At 49.7% G+C, this 22,142-nt stretch overlaps 1 protein-coding gene across 1 annotated transcript in view; it reads right to left on the bottom strand.

Moving 5' to 3' along the window:
- Positions 1-5,411, bottom strand: part of LOC122544765 (immunoglobulin superfamily DCC subclass member 3-like) — a 35,794-nt gene extending 30,383 nt beyond the window's left edge. Inside the window, exons 1-2 of the mRNA XM_087985103.1 lie at positions 5,396-5,411; positions 369-674 (exon numbers count right to left, since the gene is read on the bottom strand). Coding sequence (XP_087841229.1) covers positions 369-674; positions 5,396-5,411 — 322 coding nt within the window. The remainder of the gene's footprint in view (positions 1-368; positions 675-5,395) is intronic.
- Positions 5,412-22,142: the final 16,731 nt, after the last annotated feature.

Genomic DNA, 22,142 nt, shown 5'->3' with positions numbered 1-22,142 from the left:
CATCCGGTTGAGAGAGAATGGAGGAGGGAGAGAGAGAGAGAGAGAGAGAGAGAATGAGAGAGAAAGAGGGAGGAATCTGGTTGAGAGATAGAGGTAGAGAGAGAAAGAGAGAATGAGAAAGGGAGGGAGGAATCTGGGGGATATGGGTGAGAGAGAAAATGAGAGCGGGAGGTATCTGGAGAGAGATATAAGCGAGAGCGAGGGAAATCTGGAGGGATATGGGTGAGAGAGTGAGAATGAGAAAGAGAGAGGGAGGAATTTGGAGGGGTTTGGGTGAGACAGCGAGAGACAATAAGAGAGAGAGAGAGAGAGAGAGAGGTGTGGCAGTGATAGCTGCAGGTGAAGAGAATGAGGCAGGTATCACCTACTTGCCACCTGCACACGGGCCTTGCGACTGAGCAGAATGCCAAATCGATTTCGCGCCGTACAATCGTATTCCCCGACATCCGATTCGTTGTTCTCCTTTTTCTTCAGAAAGTTGCAGATACAGAGCGAACCATTATGGAGCACTGAGATACGGCCTCTGCCCTGCAGCGGTAAACCATCCTTCCTCCAAGTGATGGTGATGGGCTCCACCCCTTCCACTTGACAGTTTAACATCAGCGCTCGGTCCCTCACTGCAATCACATCACTTGGTTCCTCCACAAAATATAACTCGGAGAACAAGCCTCCATCTGCAATACACAATTGGGACACATCATGTTATACGTCAGGATAGTGTGGCCCAGTCCCCCAGCAGCACTCAGCACTGGGTCCCTAACTGCAGGAATGTTTAATCAGGACATTGTGACCCAGTCCCACAGCAGCACTAAGCACTGGGCCCCTAACCTCAGGAATGTTTAATCAGGACAGTGTGGCCCAGTCCCCCAGCAGCACTCAGCACTGGGCCCCTAACCGCAGGAATATTTAATCAGGACAGTGTGACCCCAGAGCCCCAGCAGCATTCAGCACTGGGCCCCTAACCTCAGGAATGTTTAATCAGGACAGTGTGACCCAGTCCCCCAGCAGCACTCAGCACTGGGCCCCTAACCTCAGGAATGTTTAATCAGGACAGTGTGACCCCAGAGCCCCAGCAGCACTCAGCACTGGGCCATTAACCTCAGGAATGTTTAATCAGGACAGTGTGGCCCAGTCCCCCAGCAGCACTCAGCACTGGGCCCCTAACCTCAGGAATGTTTAATCAGGACAGTGTGACCCCAGAGCCCCAGCAGCACTCAGCACTGGGCCGTTAACCTCAGGAATGTTTAATCAGGACAGTGTGGCCCAGTCCCCCAGCAGCACTCAGCACTGGGCCCCTAACCTCAGGAATGTTTAATCAGGACAGTGTGACCCCAGAGCCCCAGCAGCACTCAGCACTGGGCCGTTAACCTCAGGAATGTTTAATCAGGACAGTGTGGCCCAGTCCCCCAGCAGCACTCAGCACTGGGCCCTAACCTCAGGAATGTTTAATCAGCCTTGAAAGCTCGGGAGGACACATTTGTCAAAATGATTCAAGTTACAAATTGGACTGGCCAGGTCTGTGTTTAGGAGACTGCAGCTGATGTCATCTTTACAAGGATGAGGGAATGTAAGGTTAATATGTTTTAATTTGTGTGAACTTGTAAGAATTGTTATTGAAACCATGAAATGAATATTTTTTTTAAATAAGCCTGGGTGCACAGTTTGTAAGTAAGGAACCAGATATTCATTGCATACCTGCAGGGTACAGCAGGGTCTGCAGTTGAACTGGAACCAAAAGGGTTGTGGACAGATGGAATTTTGGTTGACTGGTTCAGTACTAAGTGACCAGTTACCAATGACAAGGATTTGCTAAAAAAAAACACCTGGAAGAAACTGCAGAAACACAAACAGAAATGGCTGGAAAAGCTCAGCAGGCCTGTCAGAAAGTTTTGTTCTGAAGAAAGGTCACTCGACCCGAAACGCTAACTCTGATATCTCTCCACGGACTATGCCAGACCTGCTGAGCTTTTCCAGGATTAGATTAGATTAGATTAGATTACTTACAGTGTGGAAACAGGCCCTTCGGCCCAACAAGTCCACACCGACCCGCCGAAGCGCAACCCACCCATACCCCTACATTTACCCCTTTAACCTAACACTACGGGCAATTTAGCATGGCCAATTCACCTGACGCGCACATTTTTGGATTGTGGGAGGAAACCGGAGCACCCGGAGGAAACCCACGCAGACACGGGGAGAATGTGCAAACTCCACACAGTCAGTCGCCTGAGTCGGGAATTGAACCCGGGTCACTGGCGCTGTGAGGCAGCAGTGCTAACCACTGTGCCACCATGCCGCCCACAAAATCTCTGTTTGTGACAAAGATCTTCTGCCGGTCAACAACACATGATTGGTTCTTGGGTTAGCAGAACAGCTTGGGGACGGGGGTAAGATTTTGATTTGATTTAGTTTATTATTGTCACAAGTACGGAGACACAGTGAAAGGTTTTGTCTTGCATGCTATCCAGGCAAATCATACCTTACGTAAGTATGATGTGGAGGAGCCATTGTTGGACAAAGTTAAAAATCACACAACATCAGCTAATAGCCTAACAGGTTTATTCGGAAGTGCAGCTTTCTGAATACTGCTCCTTCATCAGGTAGCTAGCTACCGGACAAAATAAACCTGTTGGACTATAGCCTGGTGTCCTGTGATTTTTAACTTACATTAGTATGTCAGAGTAAGAATGCAGAATACAGTGTTACAGCTACAGAGAAGGTGCAGGGAGAGAAGGGGTCATTGTTGGTAATTCTGACAGACTTAAAATTGAGATTTAAAAGAGTAGATCGATTATAGAAGATGTGAGGAGATGATCTGTTGGAGAGAGCTCACAACGGGTTACATTAACATAGAAAAATACAGCGCAGTACAGGCCCTTTGGTCCTCGATGTTGCGCCGATCCAAGTCCACCTAACCTACACTAGCCCACTATCCTCCATATGCCTATCCAATGCCTGTTTAAATGCCCATAAAGAGGGAGAGTCCACCACTGCTACTGAAAGAAATTAAGACGCCTTCAGCAGTTCAGGAGTTTTCTGTTCCCTTCTTTAAGCCACTTTAACCTTGAACAAGACCAGTTTATCTTTCCTTCAACAATTGCTGTAAGCTGTGGTTTTGTTCGATAATGCAGAGATCTTTTATCAGTGAAGCTGCTGCTTGGTGTCATCTGGAGAAGGACGATTGGAAAACAGTTTTTTATTTGATTAGCACAAGAACAAAGAGCACTGAACCGCATTCCGGGTTTGCCCCTCTGTCCAGTACACCCATGTCTTTTTCCTGCCTTTGTCTGTCTGTAAGGAAGTGTATAGAGGGGTTAGTGCTTTAATTTGCATTTTGGGAAAGCAAATCTTAGCAGAACTTATACACTTAATGGTAAGGTCCTAGGGAGTGTTGCTGAACAAAGAGACCTTGGAGTGCAGGTTCATAACTCCTTGAAAGTGGAGTTGCAGGTAGATAGGATAGTGAAGAACGCATTTGGTATGCTTTCCTTTATTGGTCAGAGTACTGAATACAGGAGTTGGGAGGTCATGTTGTGGCTGTACAGGGCATTGGTTAGGCCACTTTTGGAATATTGCGTGCAATTCTGTCTCCTTCCTATCGGAAGGATGTTGTGAAACTTGAAAGGGTTCAGAAAAGACTTAAGGATGTTGCAAGGGTTGGAGGATTTGAGCTATAGGGAGAGGCTGAACAGACTGGGGCTGTTTTCCCTGGAGCATCGGAGGCTGAGAGGTAACGTTATAGAAGTTTATAAAATCATGAGGGCACGAATACGATAAATATACAAAGTCTTTTCCCTGGGGTGGGGGAGTCCAGAACTAGAAGGAGTAGGTATAGGGTGAGAGAGGAAAGAAATAAAAGAGACCTCAGGGACAACGTTTTCACACAGAGAGTGGTACATCTATGGAATGAGCTGCCAGGGGAAGTGGTGGAGGCTGGTACAATTGCAACATTTAAAGGGCATCTGGATGGGTATACGCATAGGAGGGGTTTTGAGAGATATGGGCCAGGTGCTGATAGGTGGGACTAGATTGGGTTGGGATATCCAAGTTGGACTGAAGGGTCTGTTTCTGTGCTGTATGGACAATAACTGCTGATCTAGCCAGGGTCACCTATGTCCCGTGAACAAATGATGTTATATCAATTAATTGAACGTAAATTCCATTTATTGTCAGGATGGGATTTGAACATATCTCAAAAACCTTAGTATGGATCTCTGGATTGCCAGTCCAGTGAGATTATGGTCTAACATCACCAGCTCCCCTTATTGCACTGTAACATTTTGATGTAGCACACTGACACACTCTAGCACACACCACCTCATATTGCCTAATACATTTATATTGCACTGTTACACCCACTAATGTTACACAGAATTCCTCCAGTACAGAAGGGGGCCATTCAGCCCATCAAGATTTCACTACCCCTCCAAACACTCCATCTCCATAATCCCACACTATCCATGGTTAATTCACCCAGCCTACACATCCCTAGAGATTATGGGACAATTTAGCATGGCCAACCCGCTCTAACCTGCACATCTTTGGACTCTGGGAGGAAACCGGAGTACCTGCAGGAAACCCATGGAGACACAGGGGAAAATGTGCAAACTCCACAGAGACGTCACTTGAGGCTGGAATCGAACCCAGGTCCCTATGCTGTGAGGCAGCAGTGCTAACCATCTGCAAACTTGTCAATGAGACTGGTCTGCGTTCAGATGTGCTGCTTTCTACAGTTAAACTGCCTGCTAGCTCGAACTGTGCAGACTGATTATCACTGTGGCTATCAGAGGGACAGCTGCCGAACGTGAATTGCCACTGAAGTGAGAGGTAGCAGTTTCAGGAATGTGAGAGATAAATGGCACCATGCAATCTGTCTGGCTATCAGAGTGACGCCCAACTGCTGGTGCTGCGAAATGGAGCTAAGGTTGACTCTGATGATTTGTGCTGAATAGGACCTGGGTGCTCTTGAACTCTCTGCCTGTCCCTTTGTATGGGCTGACAGGTTGTGAATGCAATCCTGAACTCCTGCTGCTCTGAGGCTCCTTCCAATGGCTCAGCTTCTCGAAATAATTCAATTAACGTCTTAAAAGACATTTGGCTCTCTTTGGAGAAATGGATGATGTTGAAGGAAGGGGCGTTCAGGGATCACCCAACTCCCAAGAGTCTCGGTCTGGCCAATGGTACAAACAGTCACAGGAACAAAGTGAATTCACACTAACAACCTGTGGGGGAAGGGCTTCCAGCCTGACTGCCTCCTGCAGCAATTGCCTGCACAGTCCCATCCGTATAAATATAATACAACATTTAATTGGCACTCATCTAGATTTAGACGAGTCACTTCGATCGTTCTGGCTCAGCTGGCATAGAGCTCCAACTTTTCAAACATGGATCTCACCGGGATACGGCTCCATGCGCACACTGACTCTCACCAGGGAATGCCCCCCCCCCCCCCACACACTCTGACTCTCACCAGGGAATGGGGCGCACACACACTGACTCTCACTGGGTTACGGCTCCACACACACACACACACACTGACTCTCACTGGGTTACGGCTCCACACACACACACACACACACACACACACTGACTCTCACCAGGGAATGCCCCCCCCCCACACACTCTGACTCTCACCAGGGAATGGGGCGCACACACACTGACTCTCACTGGGTTACGGCTCCACACACACACACAATGACTCTCACCAGGGAATGGGGTCCACACACACACTGACTCTCACCAGGGAATGGGGCGCACACACACACTGACTCTCACTGGGTTACGGCTCCACACACACACACAATGACTCTCACCAGGGAATGGGGTCCACACACACACTGACTCTCACCAGGGAATGGGGCGCACACACACACTGACTCTCACTGGGTTACGGCTCCACACACACACACAATGACTCTCACTGGGGAATGGGGTCCACACACACACACACTGACTCTCACCAGGGAATAGGTCCCACATACACTGCCTCTCACTGGGATATGGCTCCACACACACACACTGACTCTCACCAGGGCATGGGGCCCACACACACACTGACTCTCACCAGGGAATGGGGCCCACACACACACTGACTCTCACCAGGGAATGGGGCCCACACACACACTGACTCTCACCAGGGAATGGGGCCCACACACACACTGACTCTCACCAGGGAATGGGGCCCACACACACACTGACTCTCACCAGGAATGGGTCCCACACACACATTGACTCTCACCAGGAAATGGGTCCCACACGCACACCGACTCTCACCAGGGAATGGGGCGCACACACACACTGACTCTCACTGGGTTACGGCTCCACACACACACACTGACTCTCACTGGGGAATGGGTCCCACACACACACACACTGACTGTCACCAGGGAATGGGGCCCACACACACACTGACTATCACCAGGGAATGGGTCCCACACACACTGCCTCTCACTGGGTTATGGCTCCACACACACACACTGACTCTCACCAGGGAATGGGGCCCACACACACACAATGACTCTCACCAGGGAATGGGTCCCACACACACACACTGACTCTCACCAGGAATAGGTTCCCCTGACACACACTGACTCTCACCAGGGAATGGGTCCCACACGCACACACTGACTCTCACCAGGGAATGGGGCCCACACACACACTGACTCTCACCAGGGAATGGGGTCCACACACACACTGACTCTCACCAGGGAATGGGTCCCACACACACACACACACACACACACTGACTCTCACCAGGGAATGGGGCCCACACACACACTGACTCTCACCAGGGAATGGGGTCCACACACACACACTGACTCTCACCAGGGAATGGGGCCCACACACACACTGACTCTCACCAGGGAATGGGGTCCACACACACACTGACTCTCACCAGGGAATGGGGTCCACACACACACACTGACTCTCACCAGGGAATGGGGCCCACACACACACTGACTCTCACCAGGGAATGGGTCCCACACACACACACACACTGACTCTCACCAGGGAATGGGGCCCACACACACACTGACTCTCACCAGGGAATGGGTCCCCCACACACACACTGACTCTCACCAGGGAATGGGGCCCACACACACACTGACTCTCACCAAGGAATGGGGCCCACACACACACTGACTCTCACCAGGGAATGGGGCCCACACACACACTGACTCTCACCAAGGAATGGGGCCCACACACACACACTGACTCTCACCAGGGAATGGGGCCCACACACACACTGACTCTCACCAGGGAATGGGGCCCACACACACTGACTCTCACCAGGGAATGGGTCCCACACACACACACTGACTCTCACCAGGGAATGGGTCCCCCCCACACACACTGACTCTCACTGGGGAATGGGTCCCACACACACATTGACTCTCACCAGGGAATGGGGCCCACACACACACCGACTCTCACCAAGGAATGGGTCCCACACACACACACACTGACTCTCACCAGGGAATGGGTCCCACACACACACACTGACTCTCACCAGGGAATGGGTCCCCCACACACACACTGACTCTCACTGGGGAATGGGTCCCACACACACACTGACTCTCACTGGGGAATGGGTCCCACACACACACACACCGACTCTCACCAAGGAATGGGTCCCACACACACACACACTGACTCTCACCAGGGAATGGGTCCCACACACACACACTGACTCTCACCAGGGAATGGGTCCCCCACACACACACTGACTCTCACTGGGGAATGGGTCCCACACACACACTGACTCTCACCAGGGAATGGGTCCCACACACACACACTGACTCTCACTGGGGAATGGGTCCCACACACACATTGACTCTCACCAGGGAATGGGGCCCACACACACTGACTCTCACCAGGGAATAGGTCCCACACACACAGACTCTCACCAGGGAATAGGTCCCACACACACACTGACTCTCACTGGGTTACGGCTACACACACACACTGACTTTCACTGGGGAATGGGTCCCATACACACACTGACTCTCACTGGGGAATGGGTCACACACACACACACACACTGACACTCACCGGGGTACTGGGTCCCACACACACATACTGACTCTCACTGGGGTATGGGGTCCCAGACACACATACTGACTCTCACTGGGGTATGGGGTCCCACACACACATACTGACTCTCACTGCGGTACAGGGTCGCACACACATACTGACTCTCACTGGGATACAGGGTCCCACACATGCACACTGACTCTCACTGAGGTTCAGGGCCCCACACACACACTGGCTCTTACTGAGGTATAGGGTCCCACACACACACATTGACCCACACTGGGGTCTCACACACACACTGACCCTCACTGGGGTACAGCATCCCACAAACACACACACACAAGCACACACTGTCTCTCACTGGGGTACGGATCCCACACACACACACACAGACACTGACTCTCTCTGGGGTATAGGATCCAACACACACTGACTCTCACTGGGATACAGGGTCCCACAAACACACACAAACTAGCACACACTGACTCTCACTGGGGTACAGGGTCCCACACACACACTGGCTCTTACTGAGGTACAGGGTCACACACACACCGACTCTCACTGGGGTACAGGGTCCCACACATACACACACACACTGACTCTCACTGGGGTACAGGGTCCGACACACACTGACTCACTGGGGTACGGATCCCACACACACACTGACTCTCTCTGGGGTACGGGGTCCAACGCACACTGACTCTCACTGGGATATGGGCTCACACACACACTGACTCTCACTGGGGTACAGGTTCCCACACACACACACTGACTTTCTCTGGGGTACAGGGTCCCACACACACACTGGCTATCACTGGGGTACAGGGTCCCACACACACAGGCTCTTACTGGGGTACAGGGACCTACCAATACTTACTCTCACTGGGGTATGGAGTCCCCCACACACACACACACACGACTCTCTGTGGGGTACAAGGTCCCACATACACACACTGACTCCCACTGGGGTACGGGGTTCCACACAAACACTGACTCTCACTGGGGTATGGGGTCCAACACATACGATGCTCACTGGGGTGCAGGGTCCCACACACACACATACTGACTCTCACTGAGATACAGGGTCCCACACACACATACTGACTCTCACTGGGGTATGGGGTCCCACACACACACACACGACTCTCTGTGGGGTACAAGGTCCTACACACACACACACTGACTCTCACTGGGGTATGGGGTCCTACACACACACACTGACCCTCACTGGGGTACAGGGTCCCACACACACACACTGACTCTCACTGGGGTATGGGGTCCCACACACACGACTCTCTGTGGGGTACAAGGTCCTACACACACACACTGACTCTCACTGGGGTACGGGGTCCTACACACACACACACTGACCCTCACTGGGGTACAGGGTCCCACACACACACACACTGACTCTCACTGGGGTATGGGGTCCCACACACACACACACTGACTCTCACTGGGGTATGCAGTACCACACACACACACACACACACTGACTTTCACTGGGTATGGGGTCCCACACACACACACTGACTCTCACTGGGGTATGGGGTCCCACACACACACACTGACTCTCACTGGGGTATGGGGTCCCACACACACATACTGACTCTCACTGGGGTATGCTTTCCACACTGAAACCTACTTACTGAGGCATGGCTCCCAAACACACCACCTTTCAATAGGATACTGGTTCCCTGAACTCCAACTCACATTGGGATTCAGGTTACAGATGTATCCTCTACGTCTGAAAGCACTGACTGTGCAGTTTACTGGATTTTGACTTTATCTGCTTTACAGAACATGTGAGAACATGTCTAGGTGGGCCATTCAGCCCCTCCAGCCTGACCAGTCTAGCTCATGGCTGAATGCCTAACTCATCACCATTTTCCCCCAATTATCATCATATCCCTTAATGCCTCATCTCGAAATCTCAATGTGGAAGACAGTCACAGTTTGAGCTTACACTGCCTCTGGATAAGGGAATTGGAAAGCTCTACTCTCCTCTCAGTGAAAAAAATTCCTCATCTCTCACTCCGAAAGGGCTTCCTCCTCATTCTGAGACTGTGTCCTTGGTTCTAGCTCCCCCTTCAGTCCGGGCTAACTTCTTTCCAGCATTTCCCCTGTTGGGTTCTGTAAGAATGTTGTAAGCCTCCTGGAGATCCCTGCCCATTCTTCTCCACTCTGAGAATACAGGTCGGCTCTCCAAGACCCGGCCTCATCGGGTAATCCCACCGGCCTAGAGATCTGTGCAATGAACAATCACTGCATCATTCCCTGGTGATTATATCCTTCTTCACATCAGGAGACTAAAAAAGTGTACACAATACTCAGGTGGGTGTCTCACCCAGGCTCTGTACAACTGCAGTAAGATGTTCTTCCTCCTGTACTGAAAGCCTCTTCCATAAAGGACTAACGTGCTGCTTCCCCTAAGTAAGTGCATGCAGCATTGACACGCTAGTGTAGTGATTGTAATGAGGTCAGCTAGGTGGCCCTCATAGAATACAAGTTCCCTGATAACCTGATTCAGTCAGGGAATCCTGGCTGATTGACAAGAATATTGAGGTCTCCCGTCACTTTAGAGGAGCTGACCGGCGCCCTTGACCAGCTTTCGAGGGGCTAGTCCCAGGGATGGACGGGCTGATCGTGGCATTCTTCAGGGCGTTCTGCGACGTTCTGGGCATGACTACGCACAGATCCTGGGGAAGTGTCTTACTGCCGGAGAGCCGCCCCTTTCTTGGCACAGGACAGTCATCGTCCTGCTGCCAAAGGGGGACCTTCGTTCTTTGAAGAACTGGTGTCCGGTCTCCCTCCTCGGCACGGATTATAAAATCTTTGCCAGGATGTTGTCTTCTCGCCTGGCTTCCGTGCTGGCCCACATGATTCACCTGGACCAGTTCTATATGGTCCCCGGAGGATACACGACAACGTCCACCTGGTCCGGGACCTGATCCATTTCTGTCGACGGGCTGGTCTGCCGAGCACCTTCCTGTCTCTCGACCAGGAGAAGGCGTTCGACAGGGTCGATCACGAGTATCTGCTCGGGACTCTGCAGGCATTAGGGTTTGGGACGCGGTTCATCACCCAGATCCGACTTTTGTATGCCGCTGCAGAGTGTCTGGTTAAAGTTAACAGGTCCCTGACGGCGCCCCTTCGCTTTGGAAGAGGAGTAAGTCAAGGCTGCCCCCTGTCCGTCCAGCTGTATTCCCTATGCATGCAGCCTTTCCTGCGCCTCTTGCGGAGGAGGTTGTCGGGGCTGGTTCTGCGCGGCGCAGGCACAGGAGTGGTCCTCTTGGCTTACGTCGACAACGCGCTCCTCACTTTCACCGACCCGGCTAACCCGGAGAGGATGCGCGAGTGCCAGGCAGTGTACTCGGCAGCGTCTTCCGCCAGGATCAACTGGGCCAAATGTTCCGGACTACTGGCCGGTCCATGGTGGGTGGACTCTCTGCCGGAGGAGTTGCGGAGGTTTCTTTGGAGTACCACCCATCTCCTCTATCTGGGGTTTATCTCAGGTGTGCAGTGGAATCTCGCCTGCGCTCACCCCTGCCTGGATGGAATTTCACATTGGCACCAAAGTCCCGTACGTCCCGCGGGAACCTGTGCCCCACTAACTGAGCCACCTCCGGAATTTGAGTTTTACCCCTTTTAGGGACATAAAACGGTGGGGCCCCTTACAGACAGCTGCTGCAACCGTCCACCTCTTCTCCCTCATCCACCGCCTGGACATACCTTAGTGTGCTTATCTGCCACCAGGTGATAGGGATCCTCAGTGGAGGACACTCTGTGAGAGAGTCCTCCCCCTTTCTCTTGGGGATCTGGGGTGGAAGGTGCTGCACACAGTGGTCCCCTGCAACCGCGGGTTGCGGTGGTTCACGGACTCCCAGCCCAACTGCTTGTTCTGTGGCGCTGCGGAGTCTATGGACCATGTATATATTGGGTGTGGGAGTTTGCACTCCCTTTTTTGATTTTCTTAAAAACCTTCTCCTCTGTTTTTTTGTGGCACTTCAGTCCTACGCTCCTCACACACACACGACATGGGTGCTGGGGAAAAATAAGCACAACCGATGTCAGGTGGTAGTCTGGGTGTGGGAAGGAAAAATAAAAGAACACAGAGGTTTATAAAATCATGAGGGGCATGGATAAGTTGAATATCCAAGGTCTTTCCCCCAGGATAGGGGAGTCCAAAACTAGAAGGCATAGCTTTAAGGTGAGAGGGGAAAATTTAAAAGGAACCTAAGGGGCAACCTTTTCATACTGAGGGTGGTGCATGTATGGAACAAGCTGCCAGAGGAGACAGGTACAATTACAGCATTTAAAAGGCACCTGGATGGATAAATGAATAGGAAGAGTTCAGAGGGATATGGGCCAAATACTGGCAAATGGGACTAGATTAATTTGACCTACAGTAACATGACTGTATTCCACACAGATTTCTCGATGAGACATTAAGGGATATGGTCTTGTTTGAGGGGAAATAGCGATGAGGTAGGTTATCAGCCATGGTATTGGTTGGCATGGATGAGTTGGTCCGAAGGGTTTGTTTCCGTGCTGTACATTTCTATAACAATAGAACTGGAGTGCCAGACATCTTGTTCATTCTGATGTTAACTGCTCCACATGTTAACTGCGTAGTACCCCAATAGCCAGTCTACCAGTCCAAGTATAAGCCGTTTATTCCCATAGTCTTTTCATTCTGTTAACCAATCCTCATCCCATGCGCTCAGACTTTGCAGACTGGCCACTTGCATGGGATCTGATCAAACATCTTCAACATTCAAATACACCTCACCCACTGGTTCCGCCTTCTGTACTCCACGAGTTACAGACTCAAAAAAATTTAAGATGATCTGTTAAAAGTGGACTTTAATAAGTCCATGTCAACCCTGTGACAGAGCAATGCTCCCTCAGCACTGACCCTCTGACAGTGCGGCACTCCCTCAGCATTGATCCTTCGACGGTGCAGCACTCCCTCAGCACTGACCCTCCAACAGTGCAGCACTTCCTCAGCACTGACCCTTCGACAGTGCAGCACTTCCTCAGCACTGACCCTTCAACGGTATGGCACTCCCTCAGTACTGACCCTCCAACAGTGCAGCACTCCCTCAGTGCTGATCCACCAACAGTGCGGCACTCCTTCAGTACTGACCCACCGACAATACAGAGCTCCCTCAGTACTGACCCTCCGACTGCGCGGCGCTCCCTCAGCATTGACCCTCCGACAGCGCACGCTCCCTCAGCACTGATCCTCCGACAGCACGGCGGTCCCACAGCACTGACCCTCCGACAGCGCGGTGCTCCCTCAGCTCTGACCCTCCGGTAGTGCAGTGCTCCCTCAGCACTGACCCTCCGACAGCGTGGTTCTCCCTTAGCACTGACCCTCCGACAGTGCAGTGCTCCCTCAGCACTGACCCTCCGACAGCGTGGTTCTCCCTTAGCACTGACCCTCCGACAGTGCGGCGCTCCAGTCCAGTGCTGGTTGGAGGGTGCAGTAGATCAACTCCGGTGCTGTCTGGAATTGGCTGATTGGGCCGTGTTCAAACAGCCCGCAGGTACCTTGGACGAGTATGCCACCACCGTCACAGACTTTATCAGCAAGTGTGTGGAGGACTGCATACTGAGGAAGTCAATCTGGGTGTTCCCCAACAGGAAACCCTGGATGAACCAGGACATACAGAACCTGCTAAAAACCAGGTGTGAGGCCTTCAGATCAGGAGACCCCCCCAAATATAAGGAATCCAAGTATGACCTTCACAGAGCCATTAAGACAGCCAAGGACCAATACCGGTCCAAACTAAAAGGAGACAATGCAAGATAGCAGATGATGATATATCCCTCCCAGATCGTCTCAACGCCTTCTATGCTCGCTTTAGCAGAATTTCGGCGGAGAGGGAACATGTATTCCGACAATTCCTGACGAACCTATCCCAATAGTCACTGCATCAGAGATCAGATTGCTTTTCCTTTGTGTGAATCCAAAGAAACCAATGGGACCAGACTGTGTACCAGGCCATGCACTCAGAGCATGCGCAGATCAACTGGCAGAGATCTTCTCGGATATCTTCAACCTCTCCCTGCAGCAGGCCACTGTCCCTGCCTGTTTCAAGAGGGCCAACATCATCCGTATGCAGCATGTCTCAATGACTACCGCCCAGTGGTAGTGGTCATGAAGTGCTTTGAAAGGCTGGTCATGGCATTAAATCAACTCCAGCCTCCCCACTACTCTTGACCCACTCCAATTTGCCTATCGGACCAACAGATCCACGTCAGATGCCATATCACTTGCCCTTCACTCTGCCCTAGAACATCTTGACACCAAGAACAGCTACGCAAGAATCCTACTCATTGACTACAGTTCAGCCTTCAACACTATTATCCCCTCGAGACTGATTACTAAACTTAGTGATCTCAGACTAAGCCCCACACTCTGCAACTGGATTCTCAGTTTCCTGACCCACAGGCCACAATCAGTGAAGATTGGGGACAATATTTCATCCGAATCCTCAACACTGGAGCCCCTCAGGGGTGCATACTCAGCCCCCTACTGTACTCACTGTATACCCATGACTGCGTCGCCAAATACCAGACTAATGCCATTTACAAGTTCGCTGATGACACCACCATAGTCGGTCAAATCTCAGATGGCGACGAAAGAGACTACAGACAGGAGGTGGAAGACCTGGAAAAATGGCGCACTGAGAATAACCTAGCTCTGAATGCCGGAAAAACCAAGGAACTCATTATTGACTTTCGGCGGGATGTTACTCATGCCCCTCTACACATTAACAGCACAGAGGTGGAACGAGTGGAGAGTGTCAAGCTCCTGGGAATGGTCATCCACAACAAGCTTTCTTGGACTCTTCATGAGAACGCACTGGTTACAAAGGCCCAACATCTCTTCTTCCTCAGGCAGCTGAGGAAATTTGGCATAATGGCAAATACCCTTGCCAACTTTTATAGGTGCGCCATCGAGAGCATTCTATCTGGATATATCACTACCTGGATCGGAGATGGTTAGAGAGAATGGTGAACTCGGCCTGGACAATCACAAAGGCCAACCTCCCATCTATAGAATCCATCTACCAGGCCCGCTGGCAAGGAAAGGCTGCCAGCATTCTCAAAGATACATCCCACCCTGGCAATGTTTTTCTACAACCTCTACCATCTGGGAGAAGGTACAGAAGTCTGAACACACGCACCAGCCGGTTTCACAACAGTTTCTACCCTGTTGTTGTTAGAATACTGAATGGACTCACAAACTCTGTGTTTTTGTTTTTGCTGCTGTTTACCTATTATTTATTATCTATGCTATTTAACTATGTGATCTGCCTGTATTGCTTGCAAGACAAAGCCTCGGTTCAATTCAATTCAGTACTAAACCACGGTCAGTGCGGCCCTCCCTCAGTACTGACCACCATCAACTCGGACCCACTGACAGTACAGTGCTCCCTCAGTACTGACCTGATCGCCTCCTCAGCTGTGATCCTCCAACAGTGCCCAGAGTCATACAATCATACAGTACAGAATATCTAAATGTGCTACGGCTGTCCTGGAAGTGTTAAATCGAGACAGTGTAGAGGGACCTTTACTCTGTATCTCACTCTGCGCTGTCCCTGTCCTGGGAGTATTTGATGGACACAGTGTAGAGGAACCTTTACTCTGTATCTAACCTTGTGCTGTCCTGTCCTGGGAGTGTTTGATGGAGACAGTGTAGAGGGAGCTTTACTCTGTATCTAACCTTGTGCTGTCCTGTCCTGGGAGTGTTTGATGGAGACAGTGTAGAGAGAGCTATACACGGTATCTAACCCGGTCTTGGGAGCGTTTGACAGGGACACTGTAGTGGGAGCTTTACTTTCAGTTTAAAAGAGTAGAGGTAGCATGACTCTGTATCTAACCCCTGTGCTGTCCCTGGGAGTGTTTGATGGGGTCAGTGTAGTAAAAACTTTACTTTAAGTTTAAAAGTGTAGAAGAGGCCCTTCAGGTCATCAAGTCTGAAGTGCAAAAAAAAGTCTAACCATCTATACTAGTCCCTCTTTTCCACACTAAGTTCATAGTGTTGAGTTTTAAGTGTTCATTCAAGTACATCTTAAAGGTAGTTAAGATAATTTGAACTTGTGATTTGATAATGTGATTTTTAATTTTGTATACCCCAGTCCAACACCGGCATCTCCAAATCAGAATAATTTGAATCGGGGTAAAAAATATAAATCTTAAATCAACCAGATTTGACCAGTTTAGGTTCTCCCGAAGAGCAATCTAGTCTCGAAATGTTAACTTGCTCTCTCTCCGTGGATGCTGCCTGACCCGCTGTGATCTCTAGCATCTCTTGTTTTCAGTTCAGATTTCAGCATCTGCAATAATTTGCTCCTACACTAACTGATGGAGTTGGGTGGAGGATGTGGGGTTGTACCCTGTGCCTTCTGATCAGAGGGGCTACTGTCTAATAACTAAATCTGGATGAGAACAGCATCCTCAGCAGAAAGCTGGTCATGTTTTTAGCTTTAGGGAAGCTGCAAAAGACTGCAAATGGTAGTGTACAGCTGGCAGATAGTTCACCCCTGCCCTCTCACTAACCGGTCTGTGCAGTCAGTGAGAGACTGTCATAGACCAGCAACTGGATTAGCATAAACTGCACTGTAATGAGACAATCACTGTACAAATTCAGTCCCTTTCTCAAGCATCTCCTTCTGTTTTCAAACTCAGAAAGCTCCCCTGATGGCTAAGTGCAAAACTGCACACCGTGGTCAACCCTGGACCAGAGGGAACAGGAAGATTCCATGAGGCAGTGCAGACTGTGACAGGGCCAACAGCTCATGTTGTCAGGGAAAAGGAGAAACGGAGTGGGAAGGTGAGGGGCCTGCAGCATCTCTGCCCCCAGCCGGTGACCTGAATTGGTGAGTGGACAGATGTGTGTGTGTGGGGTGGTGATGGGAGGATGATCAAGGCAGCAGGAGGTGGAAGGGCGGCGCAGGTCAGAGGGTCAGGATGCTGTTCTGGGGCTCCTATGCGGAGGATGGACATGTGAGGGAGGTATGGGGCCAGTTGGAGAGATTGGTGGGGGAGGATAGCAATATGAAGGCAATTCTAATGCTAAGCACTGTTCCTGACTTTTTTTTCAAAATGGATTTTCAATACCTCTCCTGGCACTTGTCCTGCAACGCTATACCGCTCACTCAGCGCTGACTCTCCGACAGTGTGGTGTTCCCTCAGCGCTGACCCTCTGACAGTGTGGCGTTCCCTCAGCACTGACTCTCCGATAGCACAACACTCCCTCAGCACCGACCTTCCAACAGTGCCATGTTCCTTCAGTGCTGAACTTCTGAATGTGCACCACTCCCCAAGTACTGACTCTTCAACAGTTCAGCACTCCCTTAGTACTGACCCTCTGACGGTGCAGCACTCCCTCAGTACTGAACCTATGGAAGTGTGGCACTCCATCAGCACTGACCCTCTAACAATGTGGCGCTGCCTCTGCACCAACTCTCCAACAGTATGGTGCTCACAAGTTTTGAGAAGATTTGTACCTCAGTTTGAGGTTCTGGAAGTAGGTTTGTTCGCTGAGTTGGGAGTATGGTGCTCCCTCAGTAATGCAATGTCACATCATGTACTAAGTGTTAAATTTTGACACAAGGCCGCTGACTAAGATTTTAGAGGACTTCTGTCTGATGGCCTCTTGCTTTTTCCATCCTGTACAGTGTTGCCCTCATCAATAACAGTGTTGTTGGCTCACCGTCCAAACATTTCTGACCAATTGCACTTTCAAATTCAGACACAGCTATGTGGGCAGAAATCTTCTAGTGCCTCCCAAAACTTGCTGGTGTTGTGGTGATAGGTCAAATAGTGAAAGCTCAGAAGCTGCTGCTCATCGGGACCTTGCTGACAGTGAGGTGACAGACCACATTGTAAGTGACTAAAAGGACAACCAGTTACTCTTAAGGGAGCAGAGTTCCACTGAGAGATTACACAGTACTGGTCAGCAAACCTTTCACGAACACCAAAAGGATTTCACATTCCTTGTTGAAGAAAACTGCCTCCCCCCAATTTAAAACTGTTTCCTTTATTTTGCAGGAAGATTTTGTTCAACAATGCAAACAGACTTAAGTTTATTTTGGAACTTCCTGCAGGACCATCCCACCGCCCCCCCAGCCCCTTGCCCCATTTCACAAAAGGGACAATGCAATTCCCAACTCACCCAACATTAGCGACAGCAACAAAACCGTGAGCCAAACTCCTGCCTGCGGCTTGGACGCTGGCTCGCTCATTCTGTGAATTGTAACAAACTCAGGGGTCGCACTGTGGTGTCGCCAACATTATGGTCTCACTCCGACACACAGTTTCTGTGGCGGTCCGGGCGCGTAGCAGGGTGTTTTACCGTCTTTTTTTTATTTCAGTTTCCTAGAAAAGCTCAGATTCCGTTCCCCCTGCGCTCTCCCTCACTCGCTCGCTGGCTGGCTGTCCAAGTCTGCCCACAGTTGAGGACACCCTCCCACCACCCCCACTGCTCCTTATTGTTTACTCTTCATTCACAGTCTGTCAAAAGAGAGACACTGATATATGTGTGGCAGCCAGGCAGGGGGCGAGGAAGGGAGGAAGGTTGGGGGAATAATCTCATGAGGCTTGATAGTTGATTGGCCAATTATTGGATAGGAATCAGTTGGAACCAGGAGGCAATTGACTGAAAGTTAAAACACTCAAACCCTCCCTTACGCACTAAAAGTAAAGCAAGGGTATAATTTGACACCCTGTAATGGCTTTATATTGAAAGGATGCTGATAGGAGAATGAGGATAGAGATTACTAAGTAAACAGGATCAGGAGATGCCAAATAATTAATTCTAAAGGCACAGTGTCTCCTCACAGGCAGATTGTTAATAAAAGTGAAAGCATGTGGAACAGGTTAACAAAACTATTGGGGACAATACCTTGTGCAAGCCTGCAAGCTAATTGTGATTAGTTTGCAGACACTAGCAGCCGTCAGCTCTAAGACGTGTACTGCCACACTTTATCAGTTCTTGGGACCTGACCCCCAAAATCTCAACTGTACTAAAGAACTTCCTCAAACAATAAATACATTTAACTATTTTCTTCCTCTACCATTCTCTGAAGAAACAGGTCAGCGGAGGCCCAGTCAAACCAGAACCCCAAACAGACAACAACCTGTGTTGATAAGATGCCTTCGACAACATACACTTCACAGGAATTGATTAAACAAAATCTGACACTCAGCCAAGTGAGGAAGAAATTAGGGCAAGCACACAAGCACTTGTCAAGTGCTTTAAGGAGGATCTGAGGGAGGTGGAAAGGTTTAAGGAGGGAATTCCAGAGGTTGGATGGCATGGCATCCAATGGTGGAGCAATGAAAATCCGGGTGGTGAAAGATAATCAGAGAGTTAGATAGGGTGGACAGGGAGAGCCTTTTTCCAAGTATGGGGATGGCAAACACGAGGGGATACAACTTTAAAGTGAGGGGAGATAGGTATAAGACAGATGTCAGAGGTAGTTTCTTTACTCAGAGAATAGTAAGGGTATGGAATGCTTTGCCTGCAACGGTAGTAGATTCGCCAAGTTTAAGGGCATTTAAGTCGTCATTGGACAGGCATATGGACGTACATGAAATAGTGTAGGTGGGATGGGCTTCAGATTAGTATGACAGGGCAGCGAAACATTGAGGGCTGAAGGGCCTGTACTCCGCTGTAATGTTCTATGTTGGCAGGGTATTTGCCTGTGGAAGCCAGCAGCACTGACTTTGATGCTCTCTTTGCCTGACAGTCACACCAACTCACTGTTACACATATACTGAAATTTTCACAATGCCACATTCGCTCACTGACACTCTTAACGACATGCACAGACACTCGATGTCTCACTCACTCACAGATACTCTATGATATACACACTCACAGACACTCGATGTCACACACTGTGAATCTACCATGACATCCTGCCTCCAATTGTGGCCCTGTGCCGATTGCTGGAAATTGTGTTGATATTTTGGTCAATCCCAACTACCCACTCCTCCAACCCCCTGAATCGATCTTCAGGCTCGCTTGTGTTGACATCAAGGTCGACTCCAGATAGGTACGTGTTTCCACTTGCCACGGCCGAGTCAGAGGGTGAGGGGTACACAAGTCTGACTTTGGCACAAAAATCCTGACTCCAGTGCGATAGATGCAGGGCTGCATTATTTTTGATAAGTTATTAGATCTGTTTGTCCTCCCAGGTGAATGGAAAAAGACACCCAGCCTTACTTTTAAGAAGAGTTGACATGTTCATCTTGGCCTCCTGGAGCCAGTATTTATTCCTCAGCCAACATCTCAAGCAAACCAATGATCCAGGTCACCATTGCATACTGTTTGTGGGTGATCACTGAACAAATTGGTTCCCAAGTCACCTACAATAAACAACAACCGCATTTCAAAAGTTATTGATTAGACATAAAGTGTTTGAAGACATGCTGAGGTTGTGAAAGGTGCTACAGAAATGTAATTCCCTTCTCTCTCCCCCACCCATGCCAACCAACCAACCTAATTAGAAAATGAGGTTAGGTTGAGGGAGAGTGAACTACATAAAGGAAACAATTGAGTGTAAGGAAGCCTGAGTATGGTCCTTTCAGCAGCAAAACTTTCTCTTTCAATAAGAAATGAGCACAGTTCCCCCCACCTCCATCAGGATTGTTCATGTCCATTGGTGTGAAAGAAGCTGGAGTCAAGAGTGTAAAACCTTGGTAACGGCTGCAATGCAGAGAAGCAGGGAGGGGGGTGGGGGGTGTCAGTGGAGTGCTGTGCCTCTGTCACAGTCAGCAGGAGTAGTCCCTCATCCCATTAGCTGGGTAATGGCCCCGATGGCTGCGTAGGGCAAAAGATCAGAGCTCCTGTAATCTGCTATTCAGGAGCTGAACATTCTGGAGGGGAGTTCTATTGTCCCAATGTATTTGGAGACACAGTGAGATAACACTTTGCAGTAAGCTCAATTTCTCCTTGTCACATCTGGCATTGCTGGAACTCTTTAGCAAAGTTTTGATATTGATCAAGTTGTGTGTGGATGCAAGGTTTGAGGGGGTGGATCCAACTTTATAATATAGCAACTGCCATTGTGATGGTCTCCTTCAATACTGCACGGAGCACTAGTTATGTAGCTACTTCAGTGTGGTAGAGAATCACAGGTTGAAAAGCTACACGCTGATAGATACAAAGGCGTCTGTGTAAAGCAACATAACTCTTGATCAAAGCAAAATATTTTAAGGAGCCAGAGAAGAGGGTGGAGGAGCTGAAGGAATTGACAGAGATAGGGAGGGCTGTCAGGGGCTGGAGGAGGTTTTCAAGATAGGGATGGATGTAGAGTCAAAGGGTCTTGTGACAGGGAGTATAGGGACTGGGGGAGGTGACAGACGTAGGGAGGGATCTTGAATGGGTTACAGAGAAAAGGAATATGTAGGGCTAAAGGATGTTTCTCAGAAAAAGAGGGACTTAAAAATTAGGATGACAATACCTTAGGGAGACACAGCTACCCACCAACTCAGACATACCCCACGGCAGTAACACAGGAACTAAGTAACAGGGTAGAAGTAGTTAGTTGTTGTGACCTAGAGTTTGAATGGTCAGTGAGATTATGTGATCTTACAGAACAGAATTGGATAACACTGGCATAAAACAAGATAGATCGAATGGCCTTCTGTTGTACTTGGTGACGCTGAGCTGATTCTCACTGAGTTAAAGTTCTCTCTCCTTCCTGCTGGTAACTTTGTTTGGGATTCATTTCTCTACCGAGCAGCTTATTCCAGGGACTGAATGGTTACTGTTTGTTTCAGAATAAGGAAGAGCTGGGATAAAGTGTTATTGCTGGTATAGGTGCTTCCCGTTGACAGATCAGTGACTTCATCAGCCAGAAACTGCCAGGATCGACCTCTCGTCGATCTAGTCATCTAGTCTGTCCCAGCTCAGGCATCAACAGAAATAGCATCTTGCCCTTCTTTTCCTCCCATGAGGAAGGAATTAAACACCAGCAGGCTACTCAAACAGTCTTGCTCTCGGCACAGACAGTCCTACCTTGTTGCAATACCTTTGGAGTGAGGCCTGCAATCCAGCACAAGAGGAGGGGGGAAAAGAAAAT

This window comes from Chiloscyllium plagiosum, unplaced genomic scaffold (genome assembly GCF_037043375.1).
Source record: "Chiloscyllium plagiosum isolate Xiang-an unplaced genomic scaffold, Cpla_swu_hap1 HiC_scaffold_50, whole genome shotgun sequence".
Taxonomy (NCBI): domain Eukaryota; kingdom Metazoa; phylum Chordata; class Chondrichthyes; order Orectolobiformes; family Hemiscylliidae; genus Chiloscyllium; species Chiloscyllium plagiosum.
Note: the sequence above shows the minus strand (reverse complement) of the source record. Positions and strands in the feature narration are given on the sequence as shown.